General features: G+C 37.6%; 1 protein-coding gene across 7 annotated transcripts in view; it reads right to left on the reverse strand.

Moving 5' to 3' along the window:
- Nucleotides 1-19840, reverse strand: part of RNF111 (ring finger protein 111) — a 126406-nt gene that overhangs the window by 76021 nt on the left and 30545 nt on the right. For 4 of the 7 annotated variants that reach the window (XM_019441956.2, XM_019441959.2, XM_019441958.2 and 1 more), the window contains one exon: nt 14700-14802. The exons of 2 other annotated variants lie outside the window; for them this stretch is intronic. In XM_019441956.2, coding sequence (XP_019297501.1) covers nt 14700-14740 — 41 coding nt within the window. In that variant the 5' untranslated portion in view covers nt 14741-14802. Of the gene's footprint in view, nt 1-14699; nt 14803-17428; nt 17542-19840 lie in introns of those variants that run through there. One more of the 7 variants, XM_019441961.2, reaches the window with a different exon arrangement.

Genomic DNA, 19840 nt, shown 5'->3' on the forward strand with positions numbered 1-19840 from the left:
ATCCACAAACGTATGGCCAACTAATCTTTGACAAAGCAGGAAAGAATATACAATGGAATAAAGACATCTCTTCAGCAAGTGGTGTTGGAAGAACTGGACAGTGACTTGGAGAATGAACCTGGACCACTTTCTTAGACCACACACAAAAATAAACTCAAAATAGATTAAAGACCTAAACGTAATACAGGAAGCCATCAAAATCCTAGAGGAGAAAGCAGGCAAAAACCTCTTTGACCTCGGCTGCAGCAATTTCTTACTTGACATGTCTCCAGAGGCAAGGGAAACAAAAGCAAAAATGAACTATGAGGACCTCAGTCAACATAAAAAGCTTCTGCACGGCAAAGGAAACAATCAGCAAAACTAAAACACAACCAACCGAATGGGAGAAGATACCTGCAAATGACATATCAGATAAAGGGTTAGTATCCAAAATCTATAAAGAACTTATCAACATCAACACCCAAAAACCAAATAATCCAGTGAAGAAACGGGCAAACGACATGAATACACACTTTTCCAAAGAAGACATCCAGATGGCTAAGAGACCCATAAAAAAACTGCTCAATATCACTCATCATCAGGGAAATACAAATCAAAACCACAATGAGATACCACATCACACCTGTCAGAATGGATAAAATTAACAACTCAGGCAACAACAGATGTTGGTGAGGATGCAGAGAAAGAGGAACCCTTTTGCACTGCTAGTGGGAATGCAAACTGGTGTTGCCACTCTGGAAAAGAGTCTGGAGGTTTCTCAAAAAATTAAAAATGGCACTACCCAATGACCCAGCAACTGCACTACCGAGTATTTATCCAAAAGATACAGGAGTGATGATTTGAAGGGCACATGCACCCTAATGTTTACAGCAGCACTATCAACAATAGCCAAAGTATGGAAAGAGCCCAAATGTCCATCAACGGATGAATGGATAAAGATATGGTGTATATATATACAACAGAGTATTACTCAGCGATCAAAAGAACGAAATCTTGCTATCTGCAACAACGTGGAAGGAACTAAAGTGTATTATGCTAAGCAAAATAAGCCATCCAGAGAAAGACAAATACTATATGATTTCACTCATATGTGGAATTTAAGATACAAAACAGATGGACATAAAGGAAGGGAAGCAAAAATAATATAAAAATAGAGGGAGACAAACCATGTGAGACTCTTATATACAGAGAACAAGCTGAGGGTTGCTGGAGGGGTCTTGAGTGGAGGGTAGGGCTAAAGGAGTGAGGGGCATTAAGGAGGACAGTTGTTGGGGGACACCTGGGTGGTTCAGTCAGTTAAGTATCCGACTTCAGCTCAAGTCATGATCCCACAGTTCATGGGTTTGGGCTCCACATCGGGCTCTGTGCTGACAGCTCAGTGCCTGGAGCCTGCTTCAGATTCTGTGTCTCCCTCTCTCTCTGTCCCTCGCCCACTCACGCTCTGGTGCTCTCTTTCTCTCTCAAAAACAAATAAACATTTAAAAAAATTTTTTTTAAAGTGGACACTTGTTAGGATGAGCACTGGGTATTATACATAAGTGATGAATCACTAAATTCTATTAATTATTATTACACTATATGTTAACAAACTTGGATTTAAATTAAAAATAAATAAAATTAAAAATTTTTAAAACACAAAAAAAGGAAAAAAAAGCTGAAAAGTGTATTACATACAAATTGAGTGACAAAATCAAGACCTGAAAATAAAAGCTTAGAATAATTACCGAAATCATTAAAAATAAATAAATGTAAAATACTGCCACTAAATTTAGCTTATATACAGATAAAGACATAAAGGGGTATTTTGCTTGTTTGTTTTTACCTGAATAATTTGCCTAAAGTCAATAACTGGGTAATATTCAGAGATATTCATTCACGAATGCTCCAAGCTCTCTGTCTAGTTCTATAAAAAGAGTAAATGATACAACCATCTTTTTTCAGACTCATATGAAAGTTTTCTAGTCTGAATTTATCAAATTTTCAAGACTTTTTTCACAAATCATCACCACCCACTGACTTTTGTAAAAGTTAAATAGAATAAAGCAAGTTCTACTAGCATCTTTTGTCATAGAGATACCCTTGTAAAAATTATTCTCTAAATATAACCCTAAATTTGAGGAAATCTTCCCAAAACTAATAACATATAAAAGTAAAATGTATGACAATAACAAAAAGCATAGGAGGGGAGCAAAGAGAAGTAGACTCTGTTAAGTTTTTATATCATGTGAAATAGTCCATTATTCCTTGAAGACAAAAAGTGAAAAGTTAAAGATGTAGAGCATAAACCCCAGAGCAACGACAAAAGATAAAAAATAAAACAAGTTTGGCTAATAAACCAAAAGTGAAAACAAAATATAACACACACACCAAAAAAAAAAAAAAAAAAAAAAGCCAAAAAACTAAAAAACAAAAAAACAAAACAAACAAAAAAAACTCAACCCCAAAAGAGGAGACATGAGAAGGAAAACAAAATACAGAACAGATGGGACAAATAGAAAACAAACAGCAAGATGATGGATTAAAACCTAACTGTAACAAAACAGGGTGGTAGTGGCACAAGGATAGACTGGAGAGTCCAGAAATAGACTCATACATGTCATCAAGTGATTTTCAATAAGGGCACCAAGATACCAGCAAAGGAATACAGTTTTCAACAAATGGTGGTGGAAAAACTGGTGAACCATGTGGAAAAAACTTAACCTCTACACCTCACACCAGACACAAAAATTAACTCAAAGGGAATCACAGACTGGGGTGTCTGGGTGGCTCAGTCGGTTAAGCATTTGACTCTTGATTTTGGTTCAGGTCATGATCTTATGGTTTGAGGGATAGAGCCCCAAGTCAGGGTTTGCACTGACAGAGCAGAGCCTGCTTGGGAATCTCTCTCTCTCCCTTTCTGCTCCTCCTCCACTCACATGGGCACACATGCATGCAATCACTCTCCCTCTCTCTCAAAATGTATAAATAAACTAAAAAAAAAAAAAAAATGGATGACAGACTTAGACCTAAAAGCTAAACCTTAGGGGCCCCTGGGTGGCTCAGTCAGTTAAACATCTGACTTCAGCTCAGGTCATGATCTGACGATTTGTGGGTTCGAGCCTTGCTGAACGCTGTGCCAACAGCTCAGAGCCTGAAGCCTGCTTCAGATTCTGTGTCTCCCTCTCTCTCTGCCCCTCCCCTCCTTGCTTGCATGCATGTGTGTACATGCACATGTGCTTTCTCTCTCTCTCTCAAAAAACAAATTCAGGAAAAAAATAAGCTAAACCTTAAATTTCTAAAAGAAACATAGCAAAAGATAAATGTCATCATACCATGAACAAAGGTCTCATAGAACACAAACAGCACCACTCAATTTTTATAAATTGATAAATTACAAGTGCAGTGGCCCAGTCAGTTAAGCAACTGACTCTTGATTTTGACTTAGATCATGATCTCACAGTTCACAGGTTCAAGTCCCGTGTCAGGCTCTGTGCTGACAGTGCAGAGCCTGCTTGGGATTCATTCTCTCTGTCTCTCTCTCTCCCTCCCTCTCTCTCTCTCTCTCTCTCTCTCTGCCCCTCCCTTGCTTGTGCTCTCTCTCTCTCTCTCTCTCTCTCAAAATAAATACACTTAAAATAAATTGAAATACTAAACTTCATCAAACTGAAAATCTGCTCTTCACAGATACCATTAAGAAAACAAAAAAGCACCATTAAAACAAAAAAGCAAGGTAACAAGCTAAATACAAAAAATTAAAAAAAAAACCATTTACATAAGTGTAATTTGTATGTATATAAATACGTACACATAAGTTGAATATATGCAAAACTCTTTCATCTTAATAGGAGAAGCCCACCCAAAAAAAATTTGTCAGAAGATATACACATGGACAATGAGTACATGAAAAAATGCTTGATATCTTCAGTCATCAGGAAAATGGAAATTAAAACCACAATGAGATAAAACTACACACCCAATAAAAGGCTAAAATTTTTAGACCAAAACCACCAAAGGTTAACAAGGATGTGGCACAATTGGAACTCCACGTACAGATCTTTGGTAGCTTCTAATAAAGTCACACATACATCTAACCTATGATCTAGTAATTTCACACCTAGGTTTGAAAACATAGGTATACAAAAAAAATTTGTATGTGAGTGTTCATAGCTTTACTCATAACAACCAAAAATTTGGGAAAAAACAGATCAACAAGGATATATCAAACTAGGATATATAAAAATCAACTAGGATATATAAAAAAATTATGATATATAAATACCAAACTGCAGCAACAATGACAGTAACAGAATGAACCACTGATACAAGTAACATTATGGGTAAATCTCAAAAACATCCTGCTAAGGGAAAGAAATCAGATATAAAGTATATAATTCCATATATATGAAGTTATAGAATAGGCCAATCTAATCTAAGGTAAAGGCAAATTAAAACTGGTTGTGTTCTACAAAGGATTAAAGGGTAGGAGAAACAACTGAGTAGGGGGTACATGAGGGAACTTTCTGAAGTGTTGGTATTCTATTTCTTCATAAGGATTTGGGTTCACAAACAAACTTTTGGCAAAACTTAACTCATACACTTAAAATTTATGCATTTCACTGTATGTAAATTTTACTATAAAAACAAAGAATTAAACGAATATTCAAGTCTAGTTAATGATATGGAAGCTGAATTTGTTTGGGGATAAGATGCACTGATATCTAGGGGCACCTGGGTGGCTCAATCAGTTTAAGCATCCTGCTTCGGCTCAGGTCATGATCTCACAGCTCACAGTGAGTTCAAGCTCTGCGTCGGGCTCTGTGCTGACAGCTCAGAGCCAGGAGCCTCTTCAGATTCTGTCTTTCTCTCTCTCTCTCTGCCCCTCCCCTGCTCACACTCTGTCTCTCAAAAATAAATAAACATTAAAAAAAAATTAAAAAAAAAAAAGAACCGATTTCAGCAATTTACTTTAAAACACATAACAGGGGCACCTGGGTGACTTAGTGTGTTGACTCTTGATTTCGGCTCAGATCATGATCTCACAGTTGTGGGATCAAGCCCCAATAACAGAACAGCACAGAACCTGCTTGGAATTCCCTCTCTCTCCCTCTCTCTCTCTCTCTCTGCACTCCACCCCTGCTGGGTCACTCGCTCTCTCACAAAATAAACTTATAAATTCATAAACTCATGAATAAATAAATCATAAAAACAAACCACCAACCAGTAAGCATGACTGAAAGATGGTTAGAAGAATGAATAGATGGACAGGTGATAAAACAAAAAACAGCAAACCATTAATTACAGAATGTAGGTGATGGGGAAATGGGTGTTCACTGTACAATTCTTTCAACTTTTATGTTTGAAATTTTCCACAACAAAATGCTAAAAGGAAAACATGATGAGCAAAAGAAGCCAAACAGAAAAAGTTCTAGAACAAATTGATTCGTAATGTCAAACATCAAATCAGTGTTTGCCTATGGCAAGAGATGGGGTGAATTTTGACAGAGGAGCAAGAAAAAACTTTCTAAGGTGATAGAATTATTTTATATCCTGATTGGAGTGTTGGCTACATGGATATATACATTTACCAAAACTCACTGAACTGTAGAGTAAAAATATATGCCTTACATTATATATAAATTATACTTAAATTAAATTGATTTCTAAAATATGTTCCCTATATCTCTCTCTGCCCCTCACCCCATCTCAAAAGTAAACATTAAAAAAAACTTAGGGGCACCTGGATGGCTGTCAGTTAAGCGTCTGACTTCAGCTCAGACCATGATCTCGCAGTCTGTGGGTTCGAGCCCTGCATCAGGCTCTCAGAGCCTGGAGCCTGCTATGGATTCTGTCTCCTCTCTGCCCCTCCCCCTCTCTCTGTCTCTCTGTCTCTTTGTCTCGAAAACAAACATCAAAAAAAATTTTTTTAAGATGTTCCCTGTAGAAAATCTGGAATATGCAGAGAAATTAAGCACGCCCATCACACCAACCAAATAAAGTATCACCATCCTTCTCTCTTCTGACAAAGACCATGCCCACTGGAAATAAAAATATACCTCATGTCTTCCTTAAAGGCAATACAGAAATACTAGTTAAGCCCCTGAATTTTGGAATCCCTTTCTCAGGTGAGTCAAAACCTACTAACTTAAATCCCTTCAACTCCATTACTACTTTTACTAACCACTGTATGCCTAAATCTCCTCATCTGAAAAATGGAAATATTTACCTTAAAGGGTTCTTGTAAATTTTAAACAAAATAATGTATGCACACGCTGGCTTTTATTATTATTTTTAAAGGTGAAGAGTCACCTAGCTTTTAGAAATCATCCTGGCAGGGGCGCCTGGGTGGCTCAGTCGATTAAGTGTCCAACTTCAGCTCAGGTCATGATCTCAAGGTTCATGAGTTCAAGCCCCATGTTTGGCTCTGTGCTGACAACTCAGAGCCTGGAGCCTGCCTCTGATTCGGTGTCTCCCTCTCTCTCTGCCCCTCCCCCATTCGTACTCTGTCTCCTCTCTCTCTCTAAAATAAATAAAACATTTAAAAATTTAAAAAAAAAAAAGACCTCAAGTGGAGAATAAGGATAAAGGCAAATCAGAGGAATGGCAGGCAGGAAGGTGGTTATGAAAATAAGATGGTTAGGGGCACCTGGGTGGCTCAGTCGGTTAAGCGTCTGACTTTGGCTCAGGTCATGATCTCGAGGTTCATGAGTTCAAGCCCCATATCGGGCTCTGTGCTGACAGCTCAGAACCTCGAGAGTGCTTCACATGCTGTGTGTGTCTCTCTCTGCCCTCCCCCGCTCATGCCTCTGTCTCTCTCTTTCTCTCAAAAGTAAGTAAACATTTAAAAAAAAATCATCCTGGCAAAAAAAATCCACAAGCTTCCCGTTTTCTCTCTTTCTTTTTTTTTGGGGGGGAGGGGGGCAGGCCTTTAATCCTCTTAGGTACACCCACCTCAAGTTAGTCTATCTTATTCAAATGAACCTCAATTCCTCTTGAAGATCATATCAAAATCCTGGGGGCACCTGGGTGGCTCAGACTGTTAAGAGTCAAACTCTTGGTTTCAGCTCAGCCCAGGCTCAGCTCATGATCTCATAACCGGATGATGGAGGCGTCACTCCATGCTGACAGCACAAAGCCTGCTTGGAATTCTCTCTCCCTCTCTCTCTGCCCCTCCTCCCACTTGCACTTTCTCTCTCTCTCAAAATAAGTAACAAAACATTAAAAAACAAAACAAAACAAAAACCCCTGAACTGTTAAAGCACCTAAAGGGTGGGGTAACAAAATAAATACAAATGAAACAAAAAACTAGATTAGGAAAGATGGCAGCTGGCTGAGAATGTAGGATCTAATGTGGTGAGCAAAACTGCCCAAGGAAACAATTTCTCCTCGGATAAAGTCCAACAAGTTTATTAAACAAAATTTGTTTTTGCTCTTCCTGTATCATTTGGGTCAAAATATGTAAGCTGGAGGATATTAAGAACATGTTCTAAAGAATAAGAACTAGAGTCATAAGGAGAAAAAACAGAGTTACTTACATTCTAATGATTGAAGGTAAAGGCATACTGAAAACTGGATTAGGAAAAACACCTCTGGGTAGAGAGCACACCCTTAATGTGAATTCAACAATATGAAAACAACGAAAGAATAATTTAAACCATGTAGATTATGCTTGCAATTCTGCTCAATAATTATATACCCAAATGAACACAAGAAAGATAAAATTTTACCATTCTCTAGTTGGTCTCACTTCCCATGTGCCTCTCGTGATATAAACATTTTACTGTGCTGTCAGATTCTAATGTTGAGAGCCATTTATTTTTCCCACAACATGGACCATAAACACAGCCTACTACTTCTTCTAGTGTTTAACAATGAAATGTGATTTGTTCCAATACTAAAGGACAAACAGGATACACTGGACTCTAAGAGACTGTATGTCTATATTTTATGGCCAACTTTAGGGATTTCCAAGGTTATTTTGACTGACATTTTTGCCTACCTTGGGTCTGTGTATTCTGACAGCAAAGTGAAAATCCTAGTGGCGAGAACTAAAATAGCAAGCCTATTAGACAACTGAGGATACTAGTAGGGAGAAACCAAGGATTCACGATCCTCTATGCTAATGTCAGCCACCTTATTCAACAAACCCTTTTTGGCTGTTTTGCTACTAGCCACTGCTCAAGGTCATAATTAAGAAGACAGTTAAGATACTATTCTATCCCCCAAAAATCTCACATTCTGGATAAATACAGTAATCTTAACCCCAATGTGGATTTCCATACATGTAAGTCTAGCCTAGACACATTTACTTATATACTTTATGGGCAATCTTTATAATTTTGGTTTCAGTATATATATGAGTTCTTCCTGTTAGAGATAATCAGAAAAAAAGAGCAACTGAAGATTAATAAAAATGACAGGAAAGAAAAGAAAAAAAAATTTTTAAGTATTTATTTTTGGGAGAGAGAACAATCAGGAAAGCATGTGCACACAGGCTGTCAGAGCAGAGCTCTACGTGGGACTCTAACTCACAAACCATGAGATCATGACCCAAATGGAAATCAAGAGTAGGACACTTAACCAACTGAGCCACCCAGGCACCCTGAAAAGAAAAAATATTTTAAATTGAAGCTTGTTCAAGATAAAGGAAGATGACTGAAATTAAGTCCAGGCCTTAGAACTGCTACTAGAACTACTATCTGTGAAGAAAAATATTCATTCACATGGGAATAAAATGGGTAATTTCAAGAGTCTAAAAAGAATGATGTACTCTGTGATGGCAAATCACAGGATAAATACAAGTTAGGTGATCCAAACTTTTTCCATCCAAGCACCTGGGATCAGACCAGAATCTGGAAACGTTAACTAGGCAACAGAAATTAATTTTACAGTAGCTTATTAATATTTTAGAAGATATACTACCATTGATAATGTATTAGCTACCATTTATTCAGTTTACTATTTTCATTCAACAAGTATTTATTGAGAGTCTATTGTAATGTGGCCACTGTTGTAGGCACTGGGATCAGCAGCCATGAGCAGGATACAGAAAGTCTTTGCTTTCATGAAAATTAGATGCAAATGAGGACAAACAAGGCACAAGTAGACAAACAATCATGATAATTTTAGAGAGAAATCTGTGCTATTAAGAAAATAAAACAAAGAGGAAAAGCTGACCATCAGTGGGCTCCTCACTAAGAAGCTAAAGACCTGAAATATGAGAAGAAGCCACCAGTCAGCCACAGCACACAGTGCTAAAGGAAGAGCATTCCTAGCAGAGGAAACAATAAAAGAAAGATCATGTGGCAGGAAGAGGCCTAACAAACAACAGAAAGAAGGGGAGGGGAGGAAAGAAAGATGGTACACAAGCTGGATCAGAGATGGTCAAGGGCCAGATCAGGTAAGGTCTGTTAAGGAACCACGTGCCATGCTTTTATTTCATTTTATCCTCACTAAAAACTATTATCTCGAAGGAACTAAGGATTATAGAAAGTTAGGCAACTTGCCCAAAGTCTAACACACACATCTGGATCTTAATTCTGACAGAAGTTGCTGGTTTTGGTCTTTCACATTTTAAAAATTAAATGTACAGTTATGCACGCTTTCATATGTTCACTCACGACTCTGGTTCCAATGACATTATTTTTATATAAGATTATGTTACTCAGCCACAATGTCTTCTATTTTCCTTGGAGATTTTTGGAACTTAGCCTCCACAGTGGGAGAATGCTAAAGGACTATTAAAATGGAGTAAGTGAAGGGTGCCTGGGTGGCTCAGTCAATTAAGCATCTGACTTTGGCTCAGGTCATGATCTAGAGGTTCATGAGTTCAAGCCCCACAATGGGCTCTGTGCTGACAGCTCAGAGCCTGGAGCCTGCCTCTGATTCGGTGTCTCCCTCTCTCTCTGCCCCTCCCCCATTCGTACTCTGTCTCCTCTCTCTCTCTAAAATAAATAAAACATTTAAAAATTAAAAAAAAAAAAAAAAGACCTCAAATGGAGAATAAGGATAAAGGCAAATCAGAGGAATGGCAGGCAGTAAGGTGGTTATGAAAATAAGATGGTTAGGGGCACCTGGGTGGCTCAGTCAGTTAAGCGTCTGACTTTGGCTCAGGTCATGATCTAGAGGTTCATGAGTTCAAGCCCCACAATGGGCTCTGTGCTGACAGCTCAGAGCCTGGAGCCTGCCTCTGATTCGGTGTCTCCCTCTCTCTCTGCCCCTCCCCCATTCGTACTCTGTCTCCTCTCTCTCTCTAAAATAAATAAAACATTTAAAAATTTAAAAAAAAAAAAAAAAAGACCTCAAATGGAGAATAAGGATAAAGGCAAATCAGAGGAATGGCAGGCAGTAAGGTGGTTATGAAAATAAGATGGTTAGGGGCACCTGGGTGGCTCAGTCAGTTAAGCGTCTGACTTTGGCTCAGGTCATGATCTCGAGGTTCATGAGTTCAAGCCCCATATCGGGCTCTGTGCTGACAGCTCAGAGCCTGGAGCCTGCTTCAGATTCTGTGACTCCCTCTCTCTCTCTGCCCTTCCCTGGCTTGCACACCCTCTCTCTCTCCCTCACTCTCTCTCTCTCTCGCTCTCAAAAGTAAATAAACATTAAAAATTAAAAAAAAAAAAAAAAAAGATGGTTAGCTATTGGTTTTTTTAACAACCAAAATTCTCTACATATTCTCTCAGATTTATAGAGGTAAAGCAGTCTGTGTTTGACCTAGTCCTCCTCTTTTCATTTTATTATGACCAAAAAACTTTTTAAGTATAGTTGACAATGTAACATTAGTTGCAGGCGTACAACATAGTGATTCAATCTCTCTGTGTTATGCTATGTTCACCACAAGATGCTGCCATCTGTCATACAATGCTATATAATACCATTGACTATATTCCCTATTCTGTACCTTTTATTCCTATGACTTATTCATTCTATAACTGGAAGCCTGTATCTCCCACTCCCCTTCACCCATTTTGTCCATCCCCACCTCTCCCCTCTGGCAACCACCAGTCTGTTCTCTTTACTTATAGGCCTGATTCTGCTTTTTCTTTATTCATTTGTTTTTTTTTTTAGATTCTACATATAAGTGAAATCATATGGTATTTGTCTTTCTTTGACTTATTTCACTTAGCATAATACCCTCTAGATCAATCCATGTTGTCACAAGTGGTGGCAAAATCTCATCCCTGTTTTATGGCTGTATAAGATTCCATAAAATGGCCATTTTCATCTGGTACTATATACAGTTCTTTAAAGAAATGTGATTTCACAGAAAGTACAATCAAATCTGTGACAGTCAGTCTGCAGATGTTTTGTAATAAAAGTATTACATCACATGATTTTCTTCACTTAATGACTACTTTCTATTAAAGAACACAGTTGTTAAAGTAGACTTAGACTTTGTAAAGTGAACCTATTTACATGTGTACTTTTTCACATATTTAAACATGATTCTACCACTAAGAGTTGAGAAGAGCCAATTTCCGTATCAACAATGTAACTTGCTGCTGGTATTTATCAAAAACAAAAGTTCACATTTTGTTTAAACATGGTAAATTATACATGTAGCTTTCTCTCAAATTTCCTTGCAATCCCCACTAAATGAAAAAATATTTTAATTCACCAAAAAAGAAAAGGAGCTAACAACAAGAAAGAGCAACAAAATCTTATCATCTGACAACAACTCCCAAAAGAGAACAGAAAAAAAAAAAAAAAAATGACTAAGATGTCATGAAAGCTAACACAAAAATATTTCTTAAAACTGAAGGACATAAGCCCTTGCTACCTCCATCTTCAGAAATCACCATTCTCCTCATCCACTCCATTCCAGTCACAACAGCTTCTTGGCTTTTCCTTGAGCAGGCCAAGTATGCTATGCTATTTAATCTGCCCGAAATGCTTGTCCCCCAGATAGCCACAAGGATCTCACTTGTTTCCTTTCAGTCTGTGCTAAAAATGTTTCCTTGTCCTTGAGACCATCCCCGATCATCTTACATTTAAAAAGTTAACCTCACTCCCATCTTCTTTTACCAGCTCAGTTATTGCCATAATTACCATATGTAAAATTTACTTGTTTTCCCAATAGAGCCTAGTCTTTGTTTTCACCATTATTATGTGCCCCAAAGCTTAGAACACAGAGTTGGTATTCAATAAATACGTGTTGAGTTATTACTTAAAATAACCTAAAGTTGTGACACAACTATATCAAAAGAAAGGGTGAAGAAAGAAGTGTGGATTTCTTTTCCATAAGAAGTCAAAAGATAACTGGCACAGCAAGGCTCAAACGTTCTGACTTGAGAACCCCTTTAGACTCTTAAAAATAATTGAGAATCTCCCAAAAGTTTAAAGTCTAGGTTATATTTAATACAATATTAGAAAATAAAATCAATGCTTAAAAATTTATTTTTTAAAAACAGCAATAGTAAGTCTATTACATGCTAATATTAAGTAACATTTTATCTTTTCAAAAAAGTTAAAGAGTAGTACTATTACACATTTGTGCTAATCTCTTTAATGTCTGACTTAATAGAAGAAACTTGGATTCTTAAATCTGCTTCTGTATCCTATCTAATAAGAAATCCAGCTTTTGGGCGCCTGGGTGGCTCAGTCGGCTGAGCGTCTGACTTCAGCTCAGGTCATGATCTCATGGTCCATGAGTTTGAGCCCCGCGTTGGGCTCTGTGCTGACAGCTCAGAGCCTGAAGCCTGCTTTGGATTCTGTGTCTCCCTCGCTCTGCCCCTCCCCCACTCACCCTCCTCTCTCTCTCTCTCTCTCAAAAATAAATATAAACATTAAAAAAAAAAAAAAGAAACCCAGCTTCACACAAATATGTACTTAAAAGAGAAGAATATCTTGGGGCACCTGGGTGGCTCAGTAGGTTAACCATCCGACTCTTGATTTTGGCTCAGGTCATGATCTAGAAATTGGTGGGTTTGAGCCCCACATCAGGCTCCACAGCTAGCAGCACAGAGCTTGCTTAGGATTCTCTCTCTCTCTCTGCCTCTCTCTCTGCCTCCCCCCACCCTGCTCGCACTCTTTCAAAATAAATAAACTTAAAAAAAAAAAAAAAAGAGTATCTTTAATAACTTTGTCAGATAAGTGTATATACTATTCTTTGATATTAACCCAAAACAAAACTTAGTAAGTATAATTTTGTAAAGGTTACTTGCAATGTTGAATCTGATAACTTATCAATGAAACTTCTTATCATTTCATAAAATATCTATTGATTTATCTTGCACTTAAATAGATCTTTCACACGTACATGACTTTGTAATATCATGCACAGGTCATTAGAAAAGTTGGTCCACAAAGTTATGCATATCTTGCAAACACTGACACATTTCATTATGCAATAGTCATTTTATACACATTTTGTTAATATCACCATAAATTTCATCAAAAAGGTCCTAAGAAGCTGCCAAACTCATAGTGGCAGATATGCATTCCAAAATTCTAATTTTTGCTTGAAAGCCTTAATTTTATCTTGGCAATAATTTCTGTCAGTTGTTTTCCCTCACTTCATTTATTTTTGAGAAAACATACACAAATACCCAAGTTTAAGTAACTACAGTTTTCATTCTTTCAAGTAAAAATACAGTTCCATTAAAAAAAAGCAACTAAGTTTGCTAGTTCATCCTGCAACTCAATCACACAAGTACTTTTCTTCAAGACAAGCATAATTTGGGACGAAGCAAAAGTGCCTTACAACATTCTCATTTTATCACATGAAACATTAAAAAGAAAAAAAATATTAAAAAGACATGTACTCAAGGGACAAGATTAATAAAACAGGTTTTACTGCTTTATAAAGAACTTTGTTAAAAGAAACTGGTTTTATTTTTGTTTTTTTCATGGTTTTCATTCTTAAATGAAACTGGCTTTGTAAATGTGTAGTAATGAAAAATATGATGACTATTAGTACAGTTTTAGCCACGGTCTGAATATGCACTGCAGGGCCAGCAGTTTTGCCCATCACTGTTTGTACTATCACTGCAAATGCCAACATAGGTAAGTAGTGAAGAAGAACTTACTATTATCAAATAGTTTCATTCAACCCAGCCAATTTGCTGAAACACTTGCAGAGCTCCCCACAAGACGCCATACTGCTGTGCTGTATACATATAAAATAGTAAGAGGAGATAGATCTTCAGGGAAAAGAAGAGGGATGGCAAGAAAATTTATCTTTCTGTGTATACCCTTCGTATCTTATGAATTTGGTACCCTGTGTACTGCTTTTATCTTTAAAACTTAAATATATTTTTTAAAAGACAACAAAATCACTGACATCAAAAGTAACTAAGCAGATATATAAGCATACTATAAGAAATATGATAGTAATACCAGAAAAAAAAAAAAAAAAAACCTCTTAGGAGTTCGACTTCAGCTCGGGTAATGATCTCACAGTTTGTGGATTTGAACCCGCTGTGCTGACAGCTCAGAGCCTGTCGCCTGCTTTGGATTCTGTGTCTTCCTCTCTCTGCCCCTCCCCCACTCACGCTCTGACTCTCTCTCTCAAAAATAAACAAACATTAAAAAAATTTTTAAACCATGTACATATATTAATTGCCTCAAAAATTAACTAGTTAAAAACCATTCAAAATATTGTCTGGTATCTTGGTGGCTGCTCCTGCTTGGGGCCATCCCTCACCTAAGGCAGGAAGATGGTGGCTGCAAAGAAGACAAAAAAAGTCGCTGGAGTCAATTACCTCTAGTCTCCAACTTCTTACGAAAAGTGGAAGTATGTACTGGGGTACAAGCAGCTGAACATGATCAGACATGGCAAAGCAAAACTGATGATCCTCGCCAACAACTGCCCAGCCTTGAGGAAATCTGAAATAGATTATTACACCATGCTTGGCCAAAACTGGTGTCTATCACTAGAGTGGCAATAACACTGAACTGGGCACAGCATGTGGGAAATACTACAAAGTATGCACACCGGCTATCATTGACCCAGGTGATTCTGGTATCATTAGAAGCATGCCAGAACAGACTGGTGAACAGCAAATCACACAAAATTTCCCTTAAATAAAACTGGCCAGAGCTTGTTTTAAAAAACAAAAAAGCCCAAAATACTGTCTGGAAAAATACTTACAAATCAGGGTTAAAAAATAAATAAATAAATAAAGCAAATACCCACATACAGGTGAGAAAAAGGCTGTGAGACATACCTTGTAACAATAACTTTCCAGAAAAATGTCCATGTATTTCCACTCATATTTGAAACATTATTCTATATTATAATTAAAAATCTCATTTAAAAAGTTAGTTAAGGGCGCCTGGGTGGCTCAGTCGGTTCAGCGTCTGACTTCGGTCATGATCTCGTGGTCTAGGAGTTCGAGCCCCGTGTTGGGCTCTGTGCTAACAGTTCAGAGTCTGGTGCCTGCTTCGGATTCTGTGTCTCCCTCTCTCTCTGCCCCTCCCCGGCTCATGCTCTGTCTCTCTCTCTGTCAAAAATAAACAAACATTAAAAATAATAATAATAAATAAATAAATAAAATAAAAGGCTAGTTAAAAAGCAACAATTTCCTTCACACTAGAATGTCTGATGACTTAGTTAAAAACAATGAAGTATGCACACCTTGCCATTTTTAATTTTTTTTCTTAACGCTTATTTATTCTTCAAGAGAGAGGATGAGCAGGGAGGAGGCAGAGAGAGGGAGACACAGAATCCGAAGCAGGCCCGAGGAAGCTGTCAGCACAGAGCCCGACACAGGGCTAGAACCCACGAACTGCAAGATCATAACCTGAGCCGAAGTCAGACGCCCAACCAACTGAGCCACCCAGGCACCCCTACACCTTGTCATTTTTAACAGTTAAGTGATTAAACCCTCAACATATGAAATGTAACACAAAGTAAAATAATATTTTATTTTTTTCTATTTCATTTGATCATAATTAAGATCAAATCAGAACTTATTTATTTTAAAAAACAGAAAAATAATACAGTGTTTTATGGCAAATATAATAAATTACTACATTTATTTACTTCATAAATAAAATCTTCATAGAAATATAAACCCACTATCAACATCTAAGTTTAGGTTTCTCAGAGGATGTCCTGATCCAGGAAATAAGAGATTATTTCTATATGTAAACAGAAAACTCAAGGGTGCCTGGGTGGCTCGATGGGTTGAGTGTCCGACTTCAGCTCGGGTCATGATCTTGTGGTCTGTGAGTTCGAGCCCTGCATCAGGCTCTAGGCTAACAGCTCAGAGCCTGGAGCCTGCTTTGGATTCTGTGTCTCCCTCTCTCTCTGCCCCTCCCCCACTCATGCTCTGTTTCTCTCTCTCTCTCTCTCTCTCTCAAAAATAAATAAATGTTAAAAAAAAAATTAAACAGAAAACTCAAAAGCAAATTGGACTCCCCACTAAAAGGAACCAGGGCTCCTTAGAGATTCCAAGACTGAGACAGGAAAGATATAAGATGAGCTTGAACTTCTTGTTGTGCCAAAGAGAAAGGAAATACAGTATTCATAAAAAATTATGTATGTCAAAAACACAGGAGCCAGGGTGGAGAGGCTCTCACTGGACAAATGTGGGATAATTTGAGCATCAAAATAAGTAAAGGCAGTAATGGATTTATAATCCATTGAATAAAACACGAAGTAGGTAGGTTCATATTGATAATAGATAAAAGAGTGCTTCTTCCATACAACAGCCTATTGATTAGACATGGTAGAGTTTGAAACAAGCATTTTGCAACCATCAAAGTAAAGATCAACAGAGGCAAGAATCATCAATGGATGTTTACATAATGTCATTATCATCCCTAACAAAATTAACATAATTCCTTAATATCTAATATCCTTGATATATGATATCCATTCACATTCATATTTCCCCCAAAGTGTTCCAAAAATGACTTCCTACAATTGATTTGAGTGAGGATTTAAACAAGGTCAACACATTACATTTGGTTGCTACACATAAAATATTTTTAACATCGTCTGTCAGCAATTATGGAAAAGCCTAACACACAAACCAAACAACTTACACTTGTAGATTCTCCAGAATCAAACACAATCCAATGCCTTTGCTGTTCCCTTTATCTGCAAGATTCCTCAAAATTATCAGTATGGCTGATTCTTTTTAATAAATGATCACAACTCATCACCTCTAAAAAGAAGTTAGGCCCTCCCTAACCACTCAATCCACAGTACAGCTCCACTTCCACTCATTCTTCATTACATGGTCTTATTTTCTTCATGGCACTCACCACTACCTCAAACTATTCTGTTTATTATGTTTCCCACAGTAGAATGACAACTCCCTGAAGGCAAAGTGCCTTCCTCACTGGAGACCAAAAACAATACTGAGAACATGAGACATTCAATAAATACATACTGAGTAACTAAGTAATAACTCAGTACCCTTATTTAAAATGTAAGCTCAATTTAGTATTTGTTTTTAAACATTTGTAGCTCACTCCACATGTAATGATATGCATTGAATACCTGTAGAAACCTGGGTCAGCTGTTACCAAGAATCGGTGGGATCAGGAAAGAAAGAACAGAGGTGTAAGGCATTCAAACGCAATTCTGGACTTTAACTGAACGATTACAGGTTTCTGAAAGAAAAATTATTCAGGACGATTTAAAGAGCATTACCAGAAATAGAACAAAATTCATCTCTTAGTATCATATGAGAGCTATTAAATCATATATAATATCTACAACGGGAGAGAAGTATTATCTAGAACAACAAACATGGCTGCCTCCTGGGTTTGTTGTTTTTTTTCCTCACCTAATATACACATGAAGGAATTTAACTCTCAGTACAGCACTTCTTTCTAGGAATTGAATCATAATGAATACACCAATAAGTACCAAAAACACCTAACTAAAAATATGAATCATTAAATTGGGACCTAAGAAACCTAGAAAGCCATCCCACACTTCTCATTTAACAATTGAAAGAGATCAGAAGCCAAGGATGGTTATCAATAAAGTCACCTATCTAATAAATAGCAAGCAAAGCTAGATCTAAAATCCAGATCTCCTATCTCCAACCTTATACTCTTTCATAAGATAATGTCACCCATAGAATGCTAATGTCAAGTTACGAACATACTTTAATTACTATCATTTTTAATGTTGTCACTTTTTTTCTTCCTATTGAAGTCCTAGCTCACAGAGGGAAAAGTTAAAAGAAGACACATATAACTATGCTCTAAGTAAATAAAGCATGTTACAGAAACCCCTCTTTGGCAAAATAATAAAATGTCTAAAAAATTTAATTGGCATGACTCAAGAATTTTTAATCCCACTTTAAATTTTAAAATGAAAATAACGGGGCACCTGCCTGGCTCAGTTGGTGGAGCATGGGACTCTTTACCTGGGTGTTCTAAGTTCGAGCCCCACACTGGGTGTAGCAATTACTTAAAAAATAAGTAAAGAGCCACATATATAAGATCCACCATCCCTGTGAACAAGGAGAGAGTCTCCACTCTTCCCAGTTTTTCTTAAAATATTGTTCAGACGAATTCACAAACATCGTCACCAGCTTTTAGAATACTACTCTGAATCTTAGATGGCAAACAAATGAGCAGGGGAAAAATGTCATGTGTCCAAGGTTAATGAGAAGAAATGGACAAAAGTAAAATAATTCAAGGCTTTAAAAAAAATTAAGGATTGTTTTCAGAGTAAGAGGGCCTCTTTCTCATCCCGTTTTATCTCACAACACAACCAAAGACTACTGTTTAGTATGAAAAGCAACAGTTTATATTGACATGAAAATATTTACTAAAAAACATATAGTAACAAACCATCAAAATGTAGATCTTCACCATAATAAAGCTGAGTAAAAATAGTATTACAGAACTTCCACGTAATATCGAAATCACATTCTAACGTTTGAAAGCAAACACACACACACACACACACACACACACACACACACACACACACACACAAATGGGAAAGCAAATGGGACCTCAGCTTATATTTTCCCCAGGCTGTTCTTTTCGACTGAAGAGGTCCCTAATACAAGAAAATTAAACATAAAAATACCAAGTAAAATAAAGTTTGTATTAAGTCGGGTTCAAAAGCTAAAACAACTATAAAATGAAGTCTATGTCAGCTGGCACCTGACCACTCCAGAGAGTTCTAAATTCATACTGCACATAAATCAAGAAACAGGAAAGCACACAATACAATGGAGTCACCTCACAGTACGAACATGAACAAATTAAATGAATACCCTATATACTTCCTGGTATTTTTAAGCACTAAAACTTGGGACTTGCGTTAAGAAGTATCTGTAAAGATCTATTATAGCCTATTTAAAAGCTATGGTGCCAAACCTCTATTTCTACAGTACAGAACAGATATTTCCACTACAGCCTTGCCACTGCCTCTGACAAATTACCTAAGGACAATAATAAAATATACAGTTTCTTTTCTAATGAGCAAACCAACTCTACACAAAAATCTGACGCGTCTGTATTTCTGCTGTTCCGCGGACGTTTCCTTGATCACATAAGACGGCAACTCCCTAACCGTCAGGGCTGACTTAGCGCCCTCCAACACCCCCGGTGCGGGTTACCTTCATCACTCCATTGTCAAATCGCACTCCCACGCCTCAGTCCTGAGTCCCCTTCCTAGACTCTAGGGAGAGTCCAAAGAGGAAAAGAAATCCCCTCACCCACACTCCCTTACTGTGGGGTGTGGGTGTGTCTGCAGACGAATGCTTTGCTCAAACACAATTAATTCTCTTGCGAAGACCCAGACCCTAAGTCACTATGCAGCCAGCAGTAACCGGCCGGTCGCCGACCCCAGCCTTCCGCGGCCGCAGCCCTTCCTCTTTCTCCCCTCCAGGCCGGCCCCTCCCCCGTTGCGCGCACGCGCGGCCTCCAATCGATCCCCTCC

This window comes from Panthera pardus, unplaced genomic scaffold (assembly GCF_024362965.1).
Source record: "Panthera pardus isolate Hobbes unplaced genomic scaffold, ASM2436296v1 HiC_scaffold_24, whole genome shotgun sequence".
Taxonomy (NCBI): Eukaryota; Metazoa; Chordata; class Mammalia; order Carnivora; family Felidae; genus Panthera; species Panthera pardus.